The 21405-nt window shown below is 52.6% G+C and overlaps 2 protein-coding genes across 4 annotated transcripts; one reads left to right on the forward strand and one right to left on the reverse strand.

The window, feature by feature from the left end:
• The first annotated feature begins 1399 nt into the window (after window positions 1–1399).
• CD37 (CD37 molecule) lies at window positions 1400–6174 on the forward strand. The gene is made up of 8 exons (XM_081031322.1): window positions 1400–1568; window positions 1675–1747; window positions 2618–2742; window positions 2847–2921; window positions 3453–3557; window positions 4134–4370; window positions 4759–4842; window positions 5805–6174. The coding sequence occupies exons 1-8, from the start codon at window positions 1500–1502 to the stop codon at window positions 5880–5882; spliced, it is 846 nt and encodes a 281-aa protein (XP_080887448.1). The 5' UTR covers window positions 1400–1499; the 3' UTR covers window positions 5883–6174.
• TEAD2 (TEA domain transcription factor 2) lies at window positions 6172–21145 on the reverse strand. 3 transcript variants are annotated; one of them, XM_081031320.1, is made up of 12 exons: window positions 21090–21145; window positions 19397–19634; window positions 18944–19008; window positions 18413–18475; window positions 17068–17175; window positions 16910–16968; window positions 14323–14387; window positions 13161–13309; window positions 10131–10304; window positions 8309–8470; window positions 7495–7647; window positions 6172–6922 (listed from the first exon to the last, which is right to left on the reverse strand). In XM_081031320.1, exons 2-12 carry the CDS (start codon window positions 19626–19628, stop codon window positions 6809–6811), a joined length of 1344 nt encoding a protein of 447 aa, XP_080887446.1. In that variant the 5' UTR covers window positions 19629–19634; window positions 21090–21145; the 3' UTR covers window positions 6172–6808. The 3 variants fall into 3 exon arrangements, with proteins under 3 accessions (XP_080887446.1, XP_080887445.1, XP_080887447.1); XM_081031319.1 differs by having other exon boundaries at window positions 21049–21145; XM_081031321.1 differs by having other exon boundaries at window positions 6332–6922; window positions 8348–8470.
• Window positions 21146–21405: the final 260 nt, after the last annotated feature.

Consider the following 21405-nt stretch of genomic DNA (forward strand, 5'->3'; position numbering starts at 1 on the left):
TTTCAGTTACAAGAAAAATAAGTGCTGAGGTCTAATTTGCAGCATGGTGAGTACAGTTAATAATACAGATTGTGTACTGGAAAGCTGCTAAGAGTAGGTTTTCAGTGTTCTCACCACACACACACAAAGTTAATTATGTGAGATAATGAATCTGTTAATTATCTTGAGTTTGGTAATCATTCCCCAATGCCTATGTTTATCAAATTATTACATGGTACACTTTAAATATATGCAATTGTATTTGTCAGTTATTCCTCAATACTATTAATCTGAATAGATTTTTTATAACAATAATTAATTGCATTTGAAGCCTTTTAAAAAAAGGATAGTAGATGAGATCTCTTAGAAGGTGCTGTGTCTCTAAGAGTGGCTGGTTTTCCGGGGCTTGGATAGATGTCAGGATGGTAGGAATATCCCCAAAGATATTGGAAATCTGAGGATTTGGGACTTGACAAGAGTGGGGAGCCTGTGGGGCATCAGGGGAGACTTCAGAGGCTGCGAGGCACACTGCTCAGGCCTAGAGACCGTCAGGTACTACAAATCTGGATCTAACTGCCAAGGTCCCAAGCTCAATCCTGGCTTCTCCAGGGCCTCCTCCTCCTCTCAGGGGGCCCCACTGCAGAGGCAGGAAGTACTGGCATAGAGGCTCAGCTTCCGCTCTGGGTGTTTTGGCACTGGCCAGCCACCCCTCTCACTCCCAGGGACCTACCCACTTGGGGCCTGAAGCACTTTCACTTCCCCCAGGTACCCAGTCGCTGCCCCAGTACAGGGAGTACCTGGTTTACATTTGTTGCCAAAAACAGGACTCAGATTCTGAGAGAGGGGCAATGACGGAAGGTGGGGGTGGGAAGGGAACAGCGATCAACAAGAGAAAGGAGGACAGGTGCACAGAGAGATGGGGCCAAAAACCCAGAGAGGGAGAGGCGTAGAGACCCTGAGGTTGGGGAGACAGAGACTCAGAGAGAAGGGAACAGAGACTCAGAGAGGGGATAAAGACCCAGAGAAGGGAACAGAGACCCAGAGAGGGGAGGAGAAGAGACGGAGGTCCAGGAAGCGGGGACAGAGATGGATGCAGGGATGGCAGAGCTTAGTAGGCAGTGAGATCAGAATGTCTGTGAGGTCGGCTACTGTCCAGGGCCAGCCTGGGTTTCTGGTACCCAGAGTAAGTGGGTGCAAGTAGATCAGGAGTCCCTGTGGGCCCCCAGCCTGAGCCATGGAGACCTGGGAGGGACTGCCTGAAGTGTCCTTGGTGTCCACAAATTCCAAGGCCCCTCAGGTACTGGTGTGTGTCCCAGGGGGGCAGGTGAGGGAGTCACGGACAGAGACACAGAAGTAAACCACCTCATGTGTAGAGGGAGGGGGTGGGGCTCCGCCCCAAGAACTTCCTCTTTCTCTGTGTTCTTCCTTTCTCTTTCTCTCAGCCTCTCCCTCTCTCACAGCTTCTTTCTGCCGTCTACCACAGTGCCAACTCTTCTGTTCACTCACCCTTCTAGGCGAAGATGTCGGCGCAGGACAACTGCCTCAGTCTCATCAAGTATCTCCTCTTCGTTTTCAACCTCTTCTTTTTCGTGAGTTGCCTCATGGCTACCCAGCCTGGCCCCAGCCCCTGCCTCAGCCACCCCTACCCTCATATCCCTGCTTGCCTACCACCATATTCTCCTCTCCTCTCCCCAGGTCCTAGGCAGCCTGATTTTCTGCTTTGGTATCTGGATACTCGTGGACAAGACCAGCTTTGTGTCCTTCGTGGGTGAGGGAACGGGGCGGTCCGGGAGGGCCTTCCTGAAGCAGGCATGGACCCAGCCTCCCAGCAAGTGGCCTCCTGGGGTCTCCCTTTTCCCAGGGAGCCCCACAGTGCCCAACTCCCTAGGCAGGTCCCAGGCTCTGCTGCACCACTCCCCACTGGCCACTGCTGCACCTCTCTGAGCCTCAATGCCTTCCTCTGACAAATGAGTTGTGCATACCACTAAAAACAATAATAATACCCATTTCTCAGGCACTTCCTATGTGTCAGTCAGATCTTGTGCAGTTGCTTTTCAGATCCTCCCACAAACTTTCCCCTCTCCTGAAGTTCAGAGAGGGGAAGTCACTTACTGGATGTCACACAGCAAGGAAGTAGAAGAGCAAATATATAACACTAATAATAAGAGTAGGAAAATAATAATGGAGTAATAGTCAAACTCCTAATAGCTCATATTTAATAAGTGTTTGCCTTGTGATAAGGACTGGGTTAAACACATGCTTCCTGAGTGTTCCTCAAAACAACCCCAGGAAATAGATATCGTTATTCCCTAGGCCTCAGGGAGGGTAAAGTGACATGCAATGTCACAGAACAAGTGATGGGGTTGAAACTATTGGGAGTGAGGAGGAGATGAAGGAGAGACTGAGAGCAACAGGGAGAGATCAGGAAAAACGGGGCCAGACACACAGAGAGTTAGGAGAGAATCCCAGAAGAGGGACGGAGACTCGGGGTGGGGCAGTGACAGAGACCCAGAGAAAGAGGTGCTGGGAACGCAGAAGGAGGCCCCCCAGGACATTGCTCCCCACTTGGAAGGCACGGGGAATGGGATTGCCGGAAGCTGTGCTCATGGGCCCAATCACTGCATCTCCCCTTCCCCAGGCTTGTCCTTCATGCCCCTGCAGATCTGGTCCAAGGCCTTGGCCATCTCAGGAATCCTCACCATGGGCCTTGCCCTCCTGGGCTGTGTGGGGGCCCTGAAGGAGCTCCGCTGCCTCCTGGGCCTGGTGAGTGCCCTTCTCTATCCCTAGGACCACTCATATCCCCCTTCAAATAGAGCCCTTGTATCCTGGGGAGGGGCTCGGCCTGACCTCTCCTCTCTGCCCCCCAGTATTTCGGGATACTGCTGCTCCTGTTTGTCACGCAGATCACCCTGGGGATCCTCATCTCCACTCAGCGCATCCGGGTGAGGTTGCCTTCCCCACCTTCCCCGGCAGCTAGTAGGTGGACCAGGGAGGGGTGGGAGGATGGAAAGAGACGGAACATAGACAGAGAGAAATAACAGAGAGGCAGAGGAAGAAAGACAGAACAGATACAGAGACTAACAGGCACAATAAGAGAGGCAGCGACAGGGAGAGGCAGAGAACGACAGACACGGATGGAGGAAGACAGACAGCAAGAGAGACAGAGATCCAAAGGGAAACAGACAGAAAAAAAGAGAAAACATGAGGAAAAACAGAGGCACGGAGGAAGAGACAGATACCCAGTGAGAAATCGTGGAAGATAGCGACAGAAATAGAAAGATAGACGGTAAAAACCAGCAAAGAGAGATTTTGAGGAGCAGAAATATAGCTAGCCATTCACTGAGGAACCGACGCCCGGATAAAGTTGCTCAGGGACCCTTTCGGGCTGAGAGAGCCGGGGAATGGCTGGAGTGGGTCGGAGAGCACGGAGTGGGGAAGCGCGTGGGAGTTCGGCCTCACTCTCGGCCTCTCAGCTGGTGCGGAGGGTGAAGGATATTGTGCAGAAGACGATCCACAACTACCACGCCAACCCGGAGGACACCGCGGCGGAAGAGAGCTGGGACTACGTGCAGTTCCAGGTGCGTGAGGCCCCACCCACCCAGATGTGTACCGTCCCTCCATCTCTGGGACTCTAACGTGGCCCCGCCCACTGATGGTAACATAACTGGCCCAACTGTGGCCCAGGCCCCCATCCAAGACCCTGGAGAGGCTCCGCCTTCTGCCTCGACAGGACTCCGCCCTCAGCCCCAAGGCCCTAACGTGACCCCACTCCCTGTCCCTTAGTGACTCTGGCTCCCACGGGACCTGTCCCACGTGAGACCCCATTCCCAGCTCGCTCACATGGCCCCGCCCTCCCACCTACCTGTCTCCCTGAGGCTTAATTACACTGCCCACAAAATTTCGGTCCTGTCATTCTGCAGCTCCTCCCCCAGCCCCAGGTCGCCCCGAGATTCATCTCTCCCAATCCCATGTGCCCCTAATGTCCGCTGGCCTTGGCCCTGTCGTGACCCCAGCCTAGCCCACCGTACCCCACCCAGCACCCACCACTTAGTCCTCTCCTCCCAACCTGACGACATACCCTCACCCAGTCCCCTCACCCCCCAAATCATCTTGCATCCACCCAGCCCGTCCCTCTGACTCTGTCCCTCTCCCAGCTGCGCTGCTGCGGCTGGAACTCTCCTCAGGACTGGCTTGGTGTCTCCAGCCTGAGGAGCGACGTGTCGGAGGGGTACCGCTTGCCCTGCTCCTGCTATAATTCATCCGCGACCAACGACTCCGCAATCTTCTTTAAGATCCCCCTCCCCCAGTCCAGCCGGCTCCGACCACAGGCGGGGCCCGAATACAGTACAGACCTTTGCGTGGTCCCTGCAAACAGCTACACCTATCGAGAGGTGGGCAGGGTTTGGAGCAGGACCTACTAGAAAGGAGAGGGGCCTGCAGAACGGACAGGACTGTCGAGAGGGGCGTGGTTCACAGGAGGCGGGGCCTAGATAGGCGCGCGGTGTCTGCAAGTAAGGCGAGGCTACGAAATAAAAGGTAGAACAGGAGGGGCGGAAACCCTAGAAGGGGCGGGGCCTTCGGAAGGGCGGGGCCTAAAGATTTTAGCCGAAAGGGGAGGACCTGAAACGCTTTACCTAAGGAGGGGGAGGCTTGAACCGAGTGAAGACTAGGGAGCCGGGCGGTAACTGAAAGAGGGGTGAGGGCTGTGCTGTGGAGGGCGGGCCAGGGCTTGAATTCGAATCTCATAAAGAACTGTTTAACCTTTCTCTACATTCCCAGGGCTGCGAGCAGAGCCTCCAGAAGTGGTTGCACAACAACCTTATTTCCGTAGTGGGCATTTGTCTGGGCGTCGGTCTACTCGAGGTAACCTAATCCCGCGCTCACTCGCTATTAGCCCTACAATCTCTATATAGCCCCACCCCAAGATGCATGAGTGATGGAGCGTCGGCCAAACCAGGCCTGAGAGCCAATAGGAGCCTCATGAGGGAGGCCTTCCCGCCCTTCCTCGTGAGGCCCCTATTGGCTCTCTTCGGCCGACCTCCTGTTTTTGGCCGCATTATCCCTCCCTTTTCCCCGCAGGTGAGTGTGGCGGGGCTGAGCCTACTACTGCCACGTAGAGCGCTCCTCCGGGAACCCCAGCCGCGGGTGCCGGGCGCCGACGGTTGGAGCCCCAGGCCCAGCCTGAGCGCTGATGGCAGCAGCGGGCGCGGCGGTGTGCTGAGCAGCAGCGGGCGTAGCGTCAGTCTGTGGGGTGGCTGGGGCATGGCGGATGCCTGTCCCAACTGGGGGGACAAGGCCCCGCAGGGCAAGTTGCCCATGACCCTGGGGATCTGGCCGCTTTGGGATCAAGATGAGGAACAGCTTGAGACCGGGATCTCGGGCACAGAGGTGGAGGCTGAGGTGGAATTAGACGGAGGCAGAGGGGGAAACAGATGAGCCTCCGGAATAAAAGACTTTGGGCTTTCTCCGGAGCTCACTCCTTCGACTCTAGACCTGCGTTAGACGCAGCTGGATTCCCCCTATCCCCACCCTTCTGGGCCCACCCACATCTTTGGTGGCCTACTCCATGACCTCCATTCCTTTTACCCTTAACTCCACCAGGATTCTCCACCTTTCTTATCTTTCCCCAAACTCTAGTCCTGGACCCCGACTTTCACAACCAGGCCCAGTTCTCCCTCTAGACCTGTCCCACCCAATTCTTGACACCTGTTTCTTCCCCTGGTCCCACCCCTACTTTTCTCCCTCAGGACCCCCCACCACCCCACCTCCCCTCCCTGTCTCTGAAAACGCCTCAACCTCTCTGACTGTTTCTCCTTTCTCTATAGCTCAGCTTCATGACGCTCTCCATATTCCTGTGCAGAAACTTGGACCAAGTCTACGACAGGCTGGCTCGGTACCACTAGGCCACAAAGTCCCAATCTGACCTTTTCAAGTGCCCTGGGCACTTTCCTGCCCCCTGTAAATATTTGTTTAATCCCCAGTTCTCCCCAGCCTGTTGAGCCCTCTGCCTCCTCATTCCCCCTCCCCCCCCCAACCTGCCTCACTGCTGTCACCTCTCCCATGGGAACTAGGGCTTCCGGGCCGCCAGCTTCCTGCCCCCAAAGATACCTCATTTCCTTGCCTCATCTGTCAGCCTACCACTTCCCACAAGATTATTTTTTACCCAAACCCCAAATAAATCCCCTGTGTTTTGGTAAAATAGTTTTATCCTCTGTGAAAACAAAACAACACTTTGGGGGGACGGGAGGCAATACAGTCTAGCTCACGGCTCATGTAGAAGAGGGGATGACATTTAAAAACCTCACCCCACTGCTTACCCAGCTGAGAAAAAGTCATGACCTAACACCCAGTTATAAATATCTCTTGTTATATTAAAAAAAAAATATTTCCAGGGCCCACCTGGCTCTGCTCCTGCAAAGAAAGGGTTAACCAATACTCAATATTAGGGTCTCAAGGTTGGGGTGGTAAGGAGAGGCAGATTGGAAAAGGGAGGCTGAAAAACAGAGGGACAAGCCAATGTATAACTAGGGCCCTCAAAAACACCCAGAACAGAGTGGAGGGAGGGCACCTGTTGGAAACTAGTGCTGTACCTCACGGTTACTCACTCCTGTCCCCAGTCCCTGATGCTCTGGGGTGATCTGTCCTTTCAGACACCCCTGTGAAGTCCCAATATCAGGATCCATCCTTTCCTCTCAGTCCCAGCCCATTCAACTCACCACCCAGCTTTTAAGGTCCCTTCTAACGGAGCAGCCACCTCCCCAAATAAGAAGTGTGAGGTCTTTCCTGGGAGGAGGGTATTCCCAGGGTGAGCCACTTTTGGGATCCTCCTTCAGTCCCTGACCAGTCGGTAAATATGGTGCTGGGCCCCCCGCTCACTGGTCGAGACCTCAAACACATAGGCAGTGCAGAGAAGCAGCTCCTGGGTGTCTCTGTTTGTCACCACCTGCCAGGAAGCCAGGAGAAGGGGTTTATGTTTGGAAGGGAAAGAAGGGGAAGGGACCCCACTGTGCCCTCCCTCAGTCATCAAGGAATACCCAGGAAAGGGGTCCCCATCATGTCACGTTTCTCAGGTAGAGGGGATGCCCAACATGTCAGGTCCCCCATTTGAGGGGCTTCACATCAGATGGGATATCAAGGGGGCCCCCAACACGTCACATTCACCAGGTAAAAGGGGGCCCCAGCTCAGCACATTCCCCAAAGTTAAAGGTATCCCATATCACATTCCCTGGACTAAGGTTAGGTTCCCTGTGAAGGGGCTCCCCTTAGCTAAGGATCCGCCATATGTTCTCCAGGTCAGTTTCCCCAACAAAGTGGGGAATCCTCTCATGAGAATGCTGTGAAGTCCCCACCACATCAGTTCCCTGGGTAAAGGGGTCCTCTAAGTTAAGGGTCAACTGTAGGGTCTTTAATGTGTCAGTTCCTCTGTGAAAGGGTCCCTGGGACTGAGGGTCTGTGGCAGGCACTCCCCTGCACATCTGGGTCCCTCCCTGCTCCGGCCCAGCCCCAGCACATCACCTGCAGGATGGTAAAGTTCTCCAGGACGCTGTTCATCATATAGCGCTCGGGCAATTGCCGCAGCTTGTGCAAGAAATTCACCAGGTACTCGCACATGGGCGAGCGCAGCAGGCGGTACACGAACCTCCCATCCTCTAGCTGGGCACGCTCCGTCTGCACCCGGGAAGGAGTGGGGAGGATGGTGACTGAGATACACAGGGGTTGCTCCAGGAACCCAGCCCCACTCTGTGCCTCTCAGATGCCACACCCACTCCCCACTGCCATCTTCCCTTTTCCATTGCCCCATCTGCAGTGACCAGAGACGGTACCCTGAACACTCAAGTGTCTGACGCAGGATCACGGGGCCTGTAAACCAGGGATCCCCCAACCCCTCAAAGCCATGCTCTGAACCCTCAATGACCTCTGAACTCCTCTGACTTCCAGGCCCTCAGATACCCTCAAATTCTCCAAAGACCTTTCATGAGGTCTCCAAACTCTATGACCTCTGAACTTGAGACCCCCCCCAAGTTCTCAGCAACCTTTAAGGGTGACCCCTGAAACTCCTTGCGCTGCAGATTCTTCTATATCCACAGGAACCTTTTGAATCTTAGTGACTGTACATTCCAGTCCCACACATTACCTTTGAAACTTCAAGTCATCCCTACACGTAACTCTACATGAGCTCTAAGCTCACGCATTAAACCCCCAGAGGAAGGGACATCCGCCACCCGCCAATGCCTGACGTGTCATGGCTCCTGGTCCATTTAGTCTGTACCCCCTAAGTGGCAGGTGGGTGGGTGCTCACCTGCCCAGAGCTCCACCCCTCCAGCCTCACCTCCACCTTCTCCACCACCTGCTTGCCAAAGGAGCAGACCTTGGAGGAACAGGTGAGGGTCATGTGCTCCAGGCTCTCGTACTGGCTGCTCACTCCGTAGAAGCCACCGCTGCTGCCACTGGCCCCCACATCGTCACCACTCGGGCCCCAGTTCAGGTCCGCCTGAGGGATGGGGAGACAGGTAAGTTGGAGGGGACGTCCCTTATAAACAAAGGAGACTCTTCTAACTTGGAAACTCTGCCCTATTGCCTGGTTTCTCCCATTTGCCCCTGTAGTTTCTCCCATTTGCCCATCGCTCTTCCTTAGCATTCAAAGTCCCCACTTTTCCATGGGCTAGTTTCTGGAGAAGACCCACCCTTTCATCAGTGCTAGGGAAGTCTGTGTCCCTAACCCTCTCTTCCCAGTGAGCCCCTCACCAAAAGGAGCCCTAAAATTCAACATTTTCCTCCTAAAGCCCCCAACTCAAGAGTTCAGCCCCTTCCAAGGGTCTGGTTACTAAGTAGGCAGTTACTCCCTAGCCTCCTTCAGAGCCCTTCCCGATGCTGGTTGCTAAGGCAAGGCACTGCTCCCTACCAATGGGCCTGGTGGGGCCTAGAGAACACTCTCCTGGGCCCTTAAAGCTGATTCTCAGAGGTCAGACCCCTTCATAACCCCAGTGACCAAGTGAGCAGACAGTCCATTATGTCAGATGGGGCCTAATGAAGCCTAAGACCCCATATCACCTTTGGCCCCTTCGTCACCTTCCTGGGAGGCACACCTGTTTCTCTTTCTTGCTTTAGTTGCTAACTTGACCAAATCACTCTCTGAGGTAGTTTAGTCCTCTTCTCAGAGGCCTGGCTCCATCTATCACCCTGGTAACAGGGCCTTGTGAAGCCAGACAAAAAGGAGAGCCTTCCCAGCCATTCCCCTGCATCCCTTCAGATGCGGGGCTTCCAAAGTGTTGCCTCCAGATCTAGCACCTGGTAAGGCCTGTCTAAAGCCCTAATAAGAGGCTTAAGCCTAAGAGCCATGTGAGGCCTTCATTTCACACACTAGGACACTTACTTTATAACCGTGGTAGCTATGGGCCCAGTAAGGCCAGTAAACTTCAAGCCCTCAGCATGCTTCCTTCTCAGAGACTACATTCCCTCCACGACCCTGGTTACCACAAGAGTTAGCACCCCTTAAACATTCCCATTTATTGAATCCCTACAACACCAGCCAATGGACTGGACACCAAACCAAATAGGCCTAAGAAAGACCCAAATAGACCCTCTTTTTCATAATTATATATATAGTTCCTGGTATAGGGCCTTGTATACAGTAAGTGCTAAATAAATGACTGTTAAATAAATACAGGGCTTTACAAAGTCACTCCCCAGGTCTTCCAATAGTAATCCTCAAGGCCAGACATCTCTAACAACAGGGTCTGGTGGAACATAGGCCCCTCTTGAAAGGCCAAACTCGCCAGGATTCCATTTGGTAAGGGGCAGGGGCCATTCCTTAGCAACAAAGGCTTGGTGTGGTCAGGTGGGACACAGGAAAGTCTGAAACATCACACGCCAATCCCAAGGGCCATATCAGTTACATGACTCGGTGTGGCAAAGTCTAGTGGGACCTGGGGAGGTCCAAATCCTATCCCTGCGCCTGCATGGGTCCCTTGCATCCCACCCTGGGGACAAAACCCCTATGTGTTCCTTGTTGCAGAAGGGACTGATACTCTGAGCCATGGGCAACGGTAAGGCCTAGGCTGACCTGGTAGGTCCTGAAACTGTCTCCCTTCGAGCCAGAGGCCTTCGTTGGGGGTGATTTATGAGCACTTGTTTTTGGTGGTGGAACTCACCCAGAACTTGACCAGGAAGAAAGCATGGGGGGGGCCGCGATCATACAGCTCCCGCAGACCGCCCTTCTTCTCAGGGAATTTGTCATAGATCTGCCGGACATCCACACTCTCGAGGGGGGGTGCTCCAGGGCTGGGGCAGTGCTGGCTGATGTGTACAAACAGGTGCCTCTGGTACTGGGAAGGGTGGGCCGTGGGTTAGAAGCGGGAGATGGGCTGGACCCCTGGCCCTCACTGCCCAAGCCAATCTCTCACCCCTGTCACCACCCCCAGAGCTCCTGCTAGCTTTCCCACCCTGTCCACCCAAACACTGGATCCGGTTCCCGAGCACTGTCCCCACTCAGAACTTTCTGCCCTTTCACTCTTACAGTACCTCAGTCCCACGCTCTATCCCTACTGCCCAACTCTGCCTTGTCCCCTGCTGTTCATCCCCACAGCCCTCTCCTCCCCCCCTTTCATCCCAGCCTCCTCCCTGGCCTCCCAGCCTCCAATCTCTCCTCTCCAGGTCATCGCTCACACGTCTCCAGAGCTGACCCTGGCCCTCCCCTGCTCATAATCCTCCCGTGGCTCCCCAAAACCCCCAGGACAAAGCCCGCATCCCCCAACCTGGCCTTATATTGAATAGTTATTCATGAACATTCAATCAGTGGATAGATGAATAGATGGATGGATGGGAATACATATAGCCCACATCAAGACTTCCTCCCTGTTTCCATTCTTATCACTTCCTGTCCACATCCTAATATCTTCCCCATCTTCTCCTCCGATACAAATCCCCCTCTATCTTTCCAGGCCATCTAAATCTGCCTCTTCTTGGAAGCCTCCATTGATCACAATCAAATGGGATATATCTACACCACCTCCATGGTTCCCTATCACCAGGAGAAAGTCTGGGTTCCTCAGCTTGGCAATGCCATCTCCTTCAGAACCAGCACCTGCCCACCTATCTGCAGCCTCAGCAGGTCCCACCATATTCAATTATTTGTTTCCCTGAAAGCTTCATGCTGTTTCCATCTCTGTACCTGAAACATCTAGTTCTGTACATGGCAAACTCCTATATAAACTTCAAAGCCCAACTCAAATGTTGTCATCTCAGGGAAGCCTTCAGGGACCTCAGCTTGGCAATGCCATCTCCTTCAGAACCAGCACCTGCCCACCTATCTGCAGCCTCAGCAGGTCCCACCATATTCAATTATTTGTTTCCCTGAAAGCTTCATGCTGTTTCCATCTCTGTACCTGAAACATCTAGTTCTGTACATGGCAAACTCCTATATAAACTTCAAAGCCCAACTCAAATGTTGTCATCTCAGGGAAGCCTTCAGGGACCTCAGCTTGGCAATGCCATCTCCTTCAGAACCAGCACCTGCCCACCTATCTGCAGCCTCAGCAGGTCCCACCATATTCAATTATTTGTTTCCCTGAAAGCTTCATGCTGTTTCCATCTCTGTACCTGAAACATCTAGTTCTGTACATGGCAAACTCCTATATAAACTTCAAAGCCCAACTCAAATGTTGTCATCTCAGGGAAGCCTTCAGGGACTCTCCAGGCAGAATTACTCCTCTGCACAACCATAAGAATTTGAACTTTCCCTATCTCAGCACATACTCTTTATTCGACAGACATCAATCAAGAGACCTACTGTGTAGTTCTGATTCCCAGGGCTGCAAAGCTCCTGACCTCATGGAGCTCAGTCTACTGGCAGACACGGAAATTTTTAAAAATAATCCCACAGATTATATAAATTTCAGAGAGTGATGTATGCTATGAAAAAAATCCTAAGAAAGCATAATAAGGAAGTCAAGAGTGATGGCAGCTAGTATTTTCCATATGATGGTTTTAGAAAGCCAATCTGAGAAGATAACCAAGCAACGGCCTGAATGAATGGAGGGAGAGAGTGGGATTATTTGGGGAAGTACATCCCAGCTGGTAGGAACAGCAGATGCAAAGGCCCTGAAGCAGGAGTGGGCCTGTCATGTTTGAGAAAGGGAAGCCATGGAGGCCAGGGTGGCCAGAGCAGAATAAACAGAGCAGAGTAAGAGTGAAGGTCAGATTGTACAGAGCTTTGTGGGCAACTAAAAGGACTTTGGCTTTCGCTCCAAGTGAGATGGCAGGATTTTAACCTGATCTAATTTGGGTTTCACCAAGACCACTATATACAGCAATTTATGTGTCTGTGGCAGAGACTATGTGTACACAAATGCTCATTCTTTTTCACACAGCTAAACTACATTTCCCAGGTTCCTCTGCAGTTAGGTGTGACCACATGACTAAGTTCTGGCCAATGGGGTATGAGCTGGCCTGATGATTGCCACTTCTAAGCCAGACTCATAAAACCTCCTGACTCTTTCCCTTCCACCATCTGCCAGCCAGATGCAAAGAATCCAGCAGCAGATTCTGAAGCCCTAGAAAATGGCAGAGCTACAAAATGGAAGGAGCCTGGATTCCCCAAATCACTGTGTGGAAGGCTCCTGCTGAACACCCACATTGAAATGTTATATGAGTGAGAAACTATGATGTTCAGTCCCTGGGTGTTGGGGTTATTTCTTCTAACAGTCAGCCCACCCTGACTAATATGGCACCGTGTCCATCGTAGGCAGGGAAAAGCTCAAGCCTAGAAACAAGATCTGCTTTTCCAAGTTCCCAGTATCCACCACAAAGCATGGTGCACAGTTGGCACTCAGAAATGTTTGATGAATGAACGAACGTTGTCCTGGGGAGTTTCTCTAACCTTCCCAACTGATGACCTCATGACCTTCCTGTTCCTTTATGCTAGAAATTCTCAAAATGTGGTCCCAAGACCAGCAGAATCAACATCATCTGGGAGCTTATTAGAAATGCAAATTCTCAGGCCCCACATCAACTCTACTGAATCAGAAATTCTGAGGGTGGGACCCAGCAATCTGTGTTTTAATAAGCTCTCCACGTTATTCTGATACATACTAAAGTTTGAGAACCACTGCTTTATGCTTTCGCTTCCTATAACCCTCTACATTCCAAAACACCTACAGTGACTATCCCAAAATTGCACTCACAGAGTCGACTGCATCTGGGGGTTCCACAAAGGCCGAGAATTCCACCAGCTGCAACCGGGCAGTGCCCAAGGCCCGAGCCTGCCAGGCTGGGGGTGACGGGGCAGGTGGGGGCAGGGCAGGTGGTGAAAGGGCTTGGGGGGGCTCGTACCCTAGAGAGAGAACACAAATAATAAAAATTGCTAACATTTATTAAATATACCAAGCACTGTTCTCTCTTGCCTGCCTCTGCTTAGCTAAAAAAAAAGCTAAATACTCACTTTCCCAGCCTCCCTTGCAGCTAGAGGTGGCCATGTGACACAGTCCTGGCCAATGAGACGTTAGGGGAAATCTGCTGGGGGGCTTCTGGAAAGGAGTTTCTTCCTGAATGAAAAAGACAGAACTTTGGGAGGAGAAAGCTTTTGGTTCTGGCCACGTCTTGCTTGGGACATGATTCCTGGGGTCACAACAGCCATCTTAGGACGACAGTAAGACAGAGGCCAAGGGACTTATAAAGATGCCAGTCCTCATATTATTGAGCTGCTGAGCCAGCACAGAAGCAGCCCTCCTCCAGACTTTTTGTTATATGGAATCATTAAAGCCTTTATTATTTAAGGCACTATTAATTTGGATATTCTGTTACTTGCAGCCAAAATCATTCCTGACTGATGAATCTATGGAACCTAAGAGTAACTTTTAATTAACATGAGTTCATGGACTTCTGGAAGCCATCTTTGCTGCCAAACGTGACAGCCTGCCAGGGATTGAAGCCACCATAGGAAGGCAGAAGCAAGCAAGTCCTGATGCTACCATTTGAGCCCTTGGATCCAGCCGTGCCTGAAGTCATAACTCCTGAAATACCAGTTACCTGAACCAATAATTATTTTTTTCGTCATCTAGCTTAACTTGGGTTTCTGTCACTTGCAGCTGAAAGAATCTTGACTAATACACCTCCCAACATCCTTTAGGCTAGCAAGTGGCAGAACACAAACCCAGTGTGTCTGGCTACAGAGGCCACGCTCTTAACCACTACAAATTCTGCCACTCGTCCTTCCATACCCCCACACGCCCTGCCTCAGAGCTGGACCTCAGTAAGAATGTGTCCCCTGATTAATGGAAGTTTGAAGGAAAGGCAGCGTTGACAAGAAAGATGGGAGACAAGGGAAGGTGTAGAGCAGACTCTTACCTGGGAGGTCAGTAGATGGGGGAGTCAGTGACAAGGAGAACGGAGTCTGCGAGAATGGCTTCACACTGAGGGAGAAAGGAAGCGGTGGGTCAGCAAGGTGGAAAGAGGCTAATCGTACCAGCTAGCATTTACTGAGGGGCCAGGACAAGCCAAACCCTGTGCTAGCACCTTATGTGCACATTTTCATTGAAGCCTCACAGTCTATGAGGTAAGTGTGATTACTGTTCTTCTTGTTTGCACGGGAGAAACCTGAGGCAGACGCGGGTCAACTGACCCGCCCAGAGTCACACAGCTGGATGCAGTGGAGCCTGGGCTAGAACGCAGGTCAGTCCCAACCACGAAACCTGTGGATTTGATGATAGTTTGGTATCTCTGACAAAATAGCAGAAAGAGAACAGAACCAGGGTCTCGGAGATGGGGAGAAAACACAAAGAATAGGAAATTTGGAGAAAGAGGAGGCTGAGGGTTGGTAGGATGGGGAGAAAATGACCAGCAGCCAGGAAATGGGACATCAGGCCAAACTTTCAGGTGGGGAGGCAGCACAACAGACTCTAAAGCAGTCTGTCCATTTCTGTGATGATGGAAATGTTCTCTATCTGTGTTGTCCAATACTGTAGCCACTGGCCACATGTGGCTACTGAGCACACGACATGTGACTACTGAGCAAGAATGTGGTGAGGGTGCCTGAGGAACTGAATTTTTAATTTTATTTAATTTGAATTAATTTAAATTTCAATAACCACACACGTCTAGCGACTATAGTACCTGACACCACAGCTCTAGAGGCCAATGACCTGTGGGTAGCCCAGGAGATGGTAGTGTGGAGACTGAGAGGTCAGAAGTGAAGGAGCATGACTCGGGCTCAGAGGTCAATAAGAGGTCAAAGGTCCAAAGATCAGGATCAGAAAGACACAAACTCCAGGGACTTTCAGACCTTGACTCCCATGGGTCTTAACCTCGTACTTGTCTTCCCAAATCTGAATTCTAAATTCCAGGACTCTAACCACCATATCTTTTGTCATCAGGGCCACTGCCCAAATGTCACCTCCTCAGAGAGGCCTTCCTGACCCCGATCTAAGTAGAGCACATACACCCTGCTTTATTTCCCATATTTATTCCTTTCTTATTAATGCTTATTTATTCATTTACATATTTATTCTCTGTCTCCTCCCTTCTCCAAGTATATAAGTACCATAAAGGCAGGGATTCTGTCTAACTTGTTCAATGCTATGTTCCCAATTCAAGCAGAGTACCAAGCACTTAATAGGTGCTCAATAAACGTTTGACTGACTGACCAGTGACAATACTGGCCGCCTCTCAGTTCTGGAAACTCACCAAACTTTCCTACCTCAGGTCTTTGGCATGTGCTTTTTCTGCTTAAAATATTCCCACCCCCATTCTTCACCTGGTGAAGTCCTACTCAGCCTTCAATGTTACCTCTACAGAGAAACCCCCGCAGAACTCTCTCCCTCACCTCAGACTGAGGTTCTTCACACATCACACACTCTTCAATTTTGTGTTTATGTGCGTGATGATTTAATTAACATTTATCTCCCCCATTTGACTATCAGTTCCATAAAAGGTGAGATCCCAGTGACCAGTGAAGTGATTGCTGAACCACCACTCCTTCCAGTTCAGCCTCCTCCCCTGCAAACTTGTGGTTCCTTGAGTTCTGGGGACTTTGTGTCCCCATCCAGCAGCACCTCCCCAGAGAACTTTCTTCTCTCCCATCCTGGATCCCACAACCTATAACTTCACTCTTTCTCTGGTAACACCCTCAACACTCCTGCCTCACAGTCCTGAGGCCACATCGCCCTACCAATGCCCAACCTGAGTCCATTGGCTCCTTTCTGGGCTGAAAACCTCACTTCCCATGAGCGTCTGGGACCCATTTTTATTCTTCTAGGCTAGAAATATATCCTGTCACCTTCATGTCTCTCTCAGAGCTGAAAAGGACATGCCCATGTATCTCCGGGGCCCATTTTCTTTCTTTTGACTGTGAAAGAAGGTAAGGACCCAAGCTCCGGCCCAAGTACCACCTCTGTGGGTTGAGAAAGAGCCTTCCTATGAGGCTCTGGGGCTCCACTCATCCTTCCAGGCCCTGAGCCCCTGGATCTATAACTGCCTTTCCCATCAGCCTCTGGGCCCAGCCAATCTCACTGGAAGGCCATTGTCCTCATGAATATACTCCAGGTCCCTTACATTCATCAAGTCCCATGCTGAGCTCATTTCCTCCCCAAACCCACTCCTCGCCCAGGTTGCACGGCTCTGGACAATCCCACCAACCCATCACCAGCCAAACCCCAGGCGCTGTCCCTGCCTCCTCCCTCCTTCTCAGCCCATCAGGCCCCAACCCCATTCCCCCTCCTCCTGACTCTCTGCCCCGTCCCCTCTTCACTATCCCTGCTCGGACCTAGTCCTCCTCTCTAGACCATAGCCTCACCCTCCTGCCTGGGATTCAAATCCAGATAGCCTGGCTCCAGAATCCATGTTCACAAGGGAGCTGGGAGCTGGTGGGGTGAGAAAGCCCTCTGCGGGGGCCAGTGGAGTTGGGGGCAGGTGCTGAACCAGAACAGAAAGTACTCACTCTGGAACATTCCAGGGGGTCCCAGAGCCCCCTGACCAAAACTGGAAGAGCTCAGAGGCCTGGAGAAGAGACAAAGAAGGGGGAATCAGCCAGTCAGTCCCCTATTGAAACTGCACCCCTACCCTTCCCTGAGCCCCACAGTCCACAACCCAAGCCACCTGAGGACCAGTGGGACCCAGTTTGGCCTGCAGGGAAGGTGCTGAGATGAGCTGCGCCGAGGACATGGTTGCCATTGTCTGGAAAGCCTTGTCCTTGGAAACCTGGTCCTGGAGGAAAAGTTGGAGGTCCACGTTAATGAAGAATTCCAATCAACGCAGCTAGGTGGGAAAATGATGGGGCAGGACAAGCATGGGGGGACCCAGAGTTGGGGGAGGGTCCAAATCCCTCTCACTAGAGCCGCTGCCCCTCCTGGCCTCAGGAATGTCTGGGGTCAGGGAGCAAGTGGAAGGATGGGCAGGGGGACTTACCACATTCAGGGCCTGCCCATGGGGGTAGGGGAAGGGTGCCAAAGAAGGAAAGAAAACATGATTTAGGAAATGAGGCCTGTACATCCCACCTTCCTGCCCTCCCAACCCCTACAGCCCTGCCACCCTGCGCTGAGCAACGGGAGGAAGAGGGAATGAAAGATGAACATGGAACAGGAAGTAGAGAGGGCCAGGCCTAGAAGGGGAAAGGGGTTCCCATGCCCAGAATAAAAGACAGTAATGAGTGTTTCTAGATCAATAAAGAGCCGGAAGTAAAGGTTGATGGATATGCAGGCAACAGGAAATAAAAACTTCAGACCCAGGTGGAATAAGTGGTGAACATTTCCTAGCCTGAAAAGGACAGAGGGAGAACATCAAAAAGACCAGAAGGGAAGGTGTTCAGACCCAGGGAAAAAGGAAGGAGAGGCTTACGGGTACAAAAAAGGAATAGGAAGTGATTGTCCCCAAATCCAAAGGAAGAGATAGAAAATGAGGGCCTCTGGCAAAAAGGAAACAGGAAATCCAGAGAATGAAAAAAAGGAATGTGAAAAGCTTCAAAAGGAAATGAAGATTTCTGGGCACAGAGAAAGCAGGCAGGCCACAGAAGACCAGGAAATAGGAAGATGAACCAGAAGGAGATAAAGAGGAGATCCTCATAGCACAAGAGGGAAAAGGCGATGAGGATACCAGAAAGAACAAAGAGAGGGACAGGAGGGGGAGAAGGGAGGGAGAGGGAAGAGTAGCCAGAGGAGAGGCCCAACACCCCATACTTCTTGCCTGTCTTAAGATAAATCTCCATCCCCTTCTTCTCTATGAAACTTTCTCTACCCAGGGTCTCTATCCATCCCCTTGCTGGGCCACTAACCCCCCACCTTGGCTCTCTGCTCCCCCACGCTGTCTACCTTTCTCTGTGATTCTGTCCCCCTTTCTCTGTGTCTCTATTCCCTCTCTCTGGGTCTCTGTCCTCCTCTCTCTCTGGGCCCCTGTTCCCCTCTCTCTGGGTCAGTCACCCACTCAGGGGGTATGCTTTGGTCCCTACCTTGAGCTTGGACTGAATTTCCCTGGATTTCCTTCGGGCCAAGACCTGAATGTGACTAGAGACCTGGAAAGAGTGACAAAGCAGCAGATTTAGACCAGAGTCACTTGCCCCTTGCGTCCCCTACCCCTTCCCTCCCTCCAGGTGCCCCACAGAACTGCTAGAACATGAAAGATGACAAACACACAGAACATGCTAGCTGTCTCAGGAGCATGCAAACACACATGTGCCCCTAATGGCCACTCTTTTCTCAATAACGTTACTGATCTTCCCCACACCTAGCAAATCTGCGTCTCCTTTCCCTTCCCTGTCCTTCTCTCTTTGGCTCTTTCGGGCTCTGTAACTTACCCTGGTTTTAACACAACTGGTAAGAGAACTGTACTAAAATAGGCATCGAGTATACTAACAGAGGTGGCAAGAAGACAGACAAAAGCACATAAACCAGATCCTCTTTGAATTTGAACTGCCCATACTAGGAAGGCCCTTCGAAGATAAGCCCTTCCCAGACAGAAGCCCACAAGTCAGTCCTGAGACCTGTTTGCGAGTTCGGGTCTTCCCCGTTCTCAGCTTGATGTAACGGGCAATCAGTTCATTCCGACCTGAAGAGTCAAAGATGGAACAGAGTTAGACCTTCAGCAGAACTTCCCAACAGAGAGGACGCCAGGGAAGGAGAGAGAAGCAAGAGTTCCCTGAGGTCCGCAGCAAGCTGGGAGCTATATGGGAGAGGAGTTGTGACTGCAGGCTTTGGACCAGACTGCCTGGGTTCAAATCCCAACTCCACCACACACTAGCTCTGTGACCTTAGGCCAGTCACTAAGCCTTTCTGGGCCTCAGTTTCCTCAACTATACAACTGGTGATGCTAGCTGCTATCTGAGTTATTGTGAGGATATAATGTGCTTTTATATGAAAACTGTGTAGAGCTCCATAAATGTTATTGTTTTTTATTAATCAGTGGGGACCGGGGCAAAAGAGAGGGGTGGACTCACCATACATCTTGCCTTCATCAGACAGGATGATTTTCCGCCTGCCGCAGGGCGGGTAGATGGCCAGAGCCTCCTGGAAGCTCTGCTCGATGTCTGGACTCCAGACTCCTTCTGCGTCTGGGCCCCGGTCTCCCCCAGCCCCCTCACTGCCACCGGTGCCCTCCTCACTTCCTTCCTCACTTCCTGTCCATCCGCTGCCATCGTCCAGGGGGGCCCCAGCCCGGGGTTCCCCCATCTGGGCCTGAAGGAACACAGAGCTCAGCAAGTTTCCTCCGACCCACCCGGAGGGACTTCAGGGATTGGAGGGCTGGGGAACGGAACCCCTGGGTCTGAGGGAGGAAGGAGCTGGGAGCTGAGACTCCTGGAAGAGAAGGGGGCTGGATTTCTGGTGAAGCTTAGGGTAAAGAGTATTCTCCTCCAGATTTCCGGGGGAGCCTGGGTTGTGATGAAGTCTTGAAGACCCCAGTCGTGCTTAGGGCCCCTGAGGACCAATCATGTGGTATGGATTACTGGTTTCAAGAAGACAGGAGGCAGGGCCTAGTTGCAGGGAAGAGGGTTGAGGGTGAGATCTTCTCAGTCCCACCCCAAGAACAGGTGCTAGGATGTGAGCAGCCGCTGCTGGAAAAGGAGAGTCTCAGGCCCTAGTGAGGCTGAGGGGAGATCCAGAGAGAGGGGGACAGAGACCCAGAGGGAGGCAGAAGAGAGAGGCTCAGAGGGAGGCGGGACAGAGACCCAGAGGGAAGGGGGACAGAGACGCAGGGCAGAAACTCAAGCCGAGACCAGGAAAAACCCACAGAACCACAGACTGGGGGACAGGGGCGCCGTGCCATCAGGAGAGTCAGAACAAAGGGCCCAGGCGTCCCCTCCCCCAGTTTCCCACAACCCCCATCAGGGGAGGGGCTGGCCAGAGAGGGAACCTCCCCTCGAGCCCCCGCCCCACCCCCTCCCACCCCTCCCCCTGTGCGGTGGGCTCGAATCCAGCTCAAGTTCTCAGTGACTTTCCGGAGGCCGGGAACAGGGGAAAACTTTTTCCAATACAGATCCCGCCTCCCTGGCGGTTCCACGTCTTCCACAGCTTTCCCAGGACCTTAGAGTCCAGGCTCCCATCCCCCTCCTCCTTCGGACCCTGGAACCCCGGGCAAGACAAAGACGCCAGGCCGAACCCGCTGGCGCTGCCCCGTTCAGGACCCCCGTAGGCCAAAATCCCAGCCCAGCTCTTGCCCATGTGGCCAGACAAAGGGACAGAGGAGCCGGCTAAGCAAGGTCCCCCTAATTTCCCGCCCCAGGCCCCAAACCTCCGAAGAGACAAGACCGAGGATCCAGAAAGCACCGTAGCCCGCCCTCTGCCACCCCCGAGTCCCCTTTCTCCATGAGGCGGACCAGGCGCCCACAAATGACACACACAAACTAATTCGGTCAAAAGCAGGCACGGGGTCCTTTCTCACTTTAAATCGACACAGCCACAGACACACACCCGCCAATGTCCCCAGCCCTCACCCACTCCAGGGCGCACACTCCCAAACTCAGACCCATCAACAGACACCCCAACTCCGGCGAAAGTACCAACCCCTCATTTAGACTCGGTCACCAGCGCAAACTCGGGCCCCAAGGCAAATAAAGGGCTGCAAACAATTCAGAGACGGTCCCACACACACCTCAACTCCTAAAGCGTAACTTCCCATCCAAACTCACACACCCCAAAGCAGGATCCCCGACTCCTGCTGGCGCCTTCCTACCTCCCGGCCTGGGGCTGGGGAGCCGCGGGCGGGAGGGGCGCTGCGAGGGAGAAAGTTGCCCGGGAGCTTTGTTTGGGAAAAGTGGGAGGGACCGGAGGGGGGGCGGGCCCCGGCGCTGGACAGCGGGAAGGGGGATCCGATAGTGACAGTTTGGGGGAGGATTTTTGCTTTGGCAAAGAAGAGGTGAAGTCTAGCTGGGGTCTGGTAGCAACTTCAGGATTCGGATGCTTGGATCCCTGGGATATGAGGGGGTTTGGAGGTCTCGACTTTTGAGTG

This window comes from Rhinolophus hipposideros, assembly GCF_964194185.1.
Source record: "Rhinolophus hipposideros genome assembly, chromosome: 21".
Taxonomy (NCBI): Eukaryota; Metazoa; Chordata; class Mammalia; order Chiroptera; family Rhinolophidae; genus Rhinolophus; species Rhinolophus hipposideros.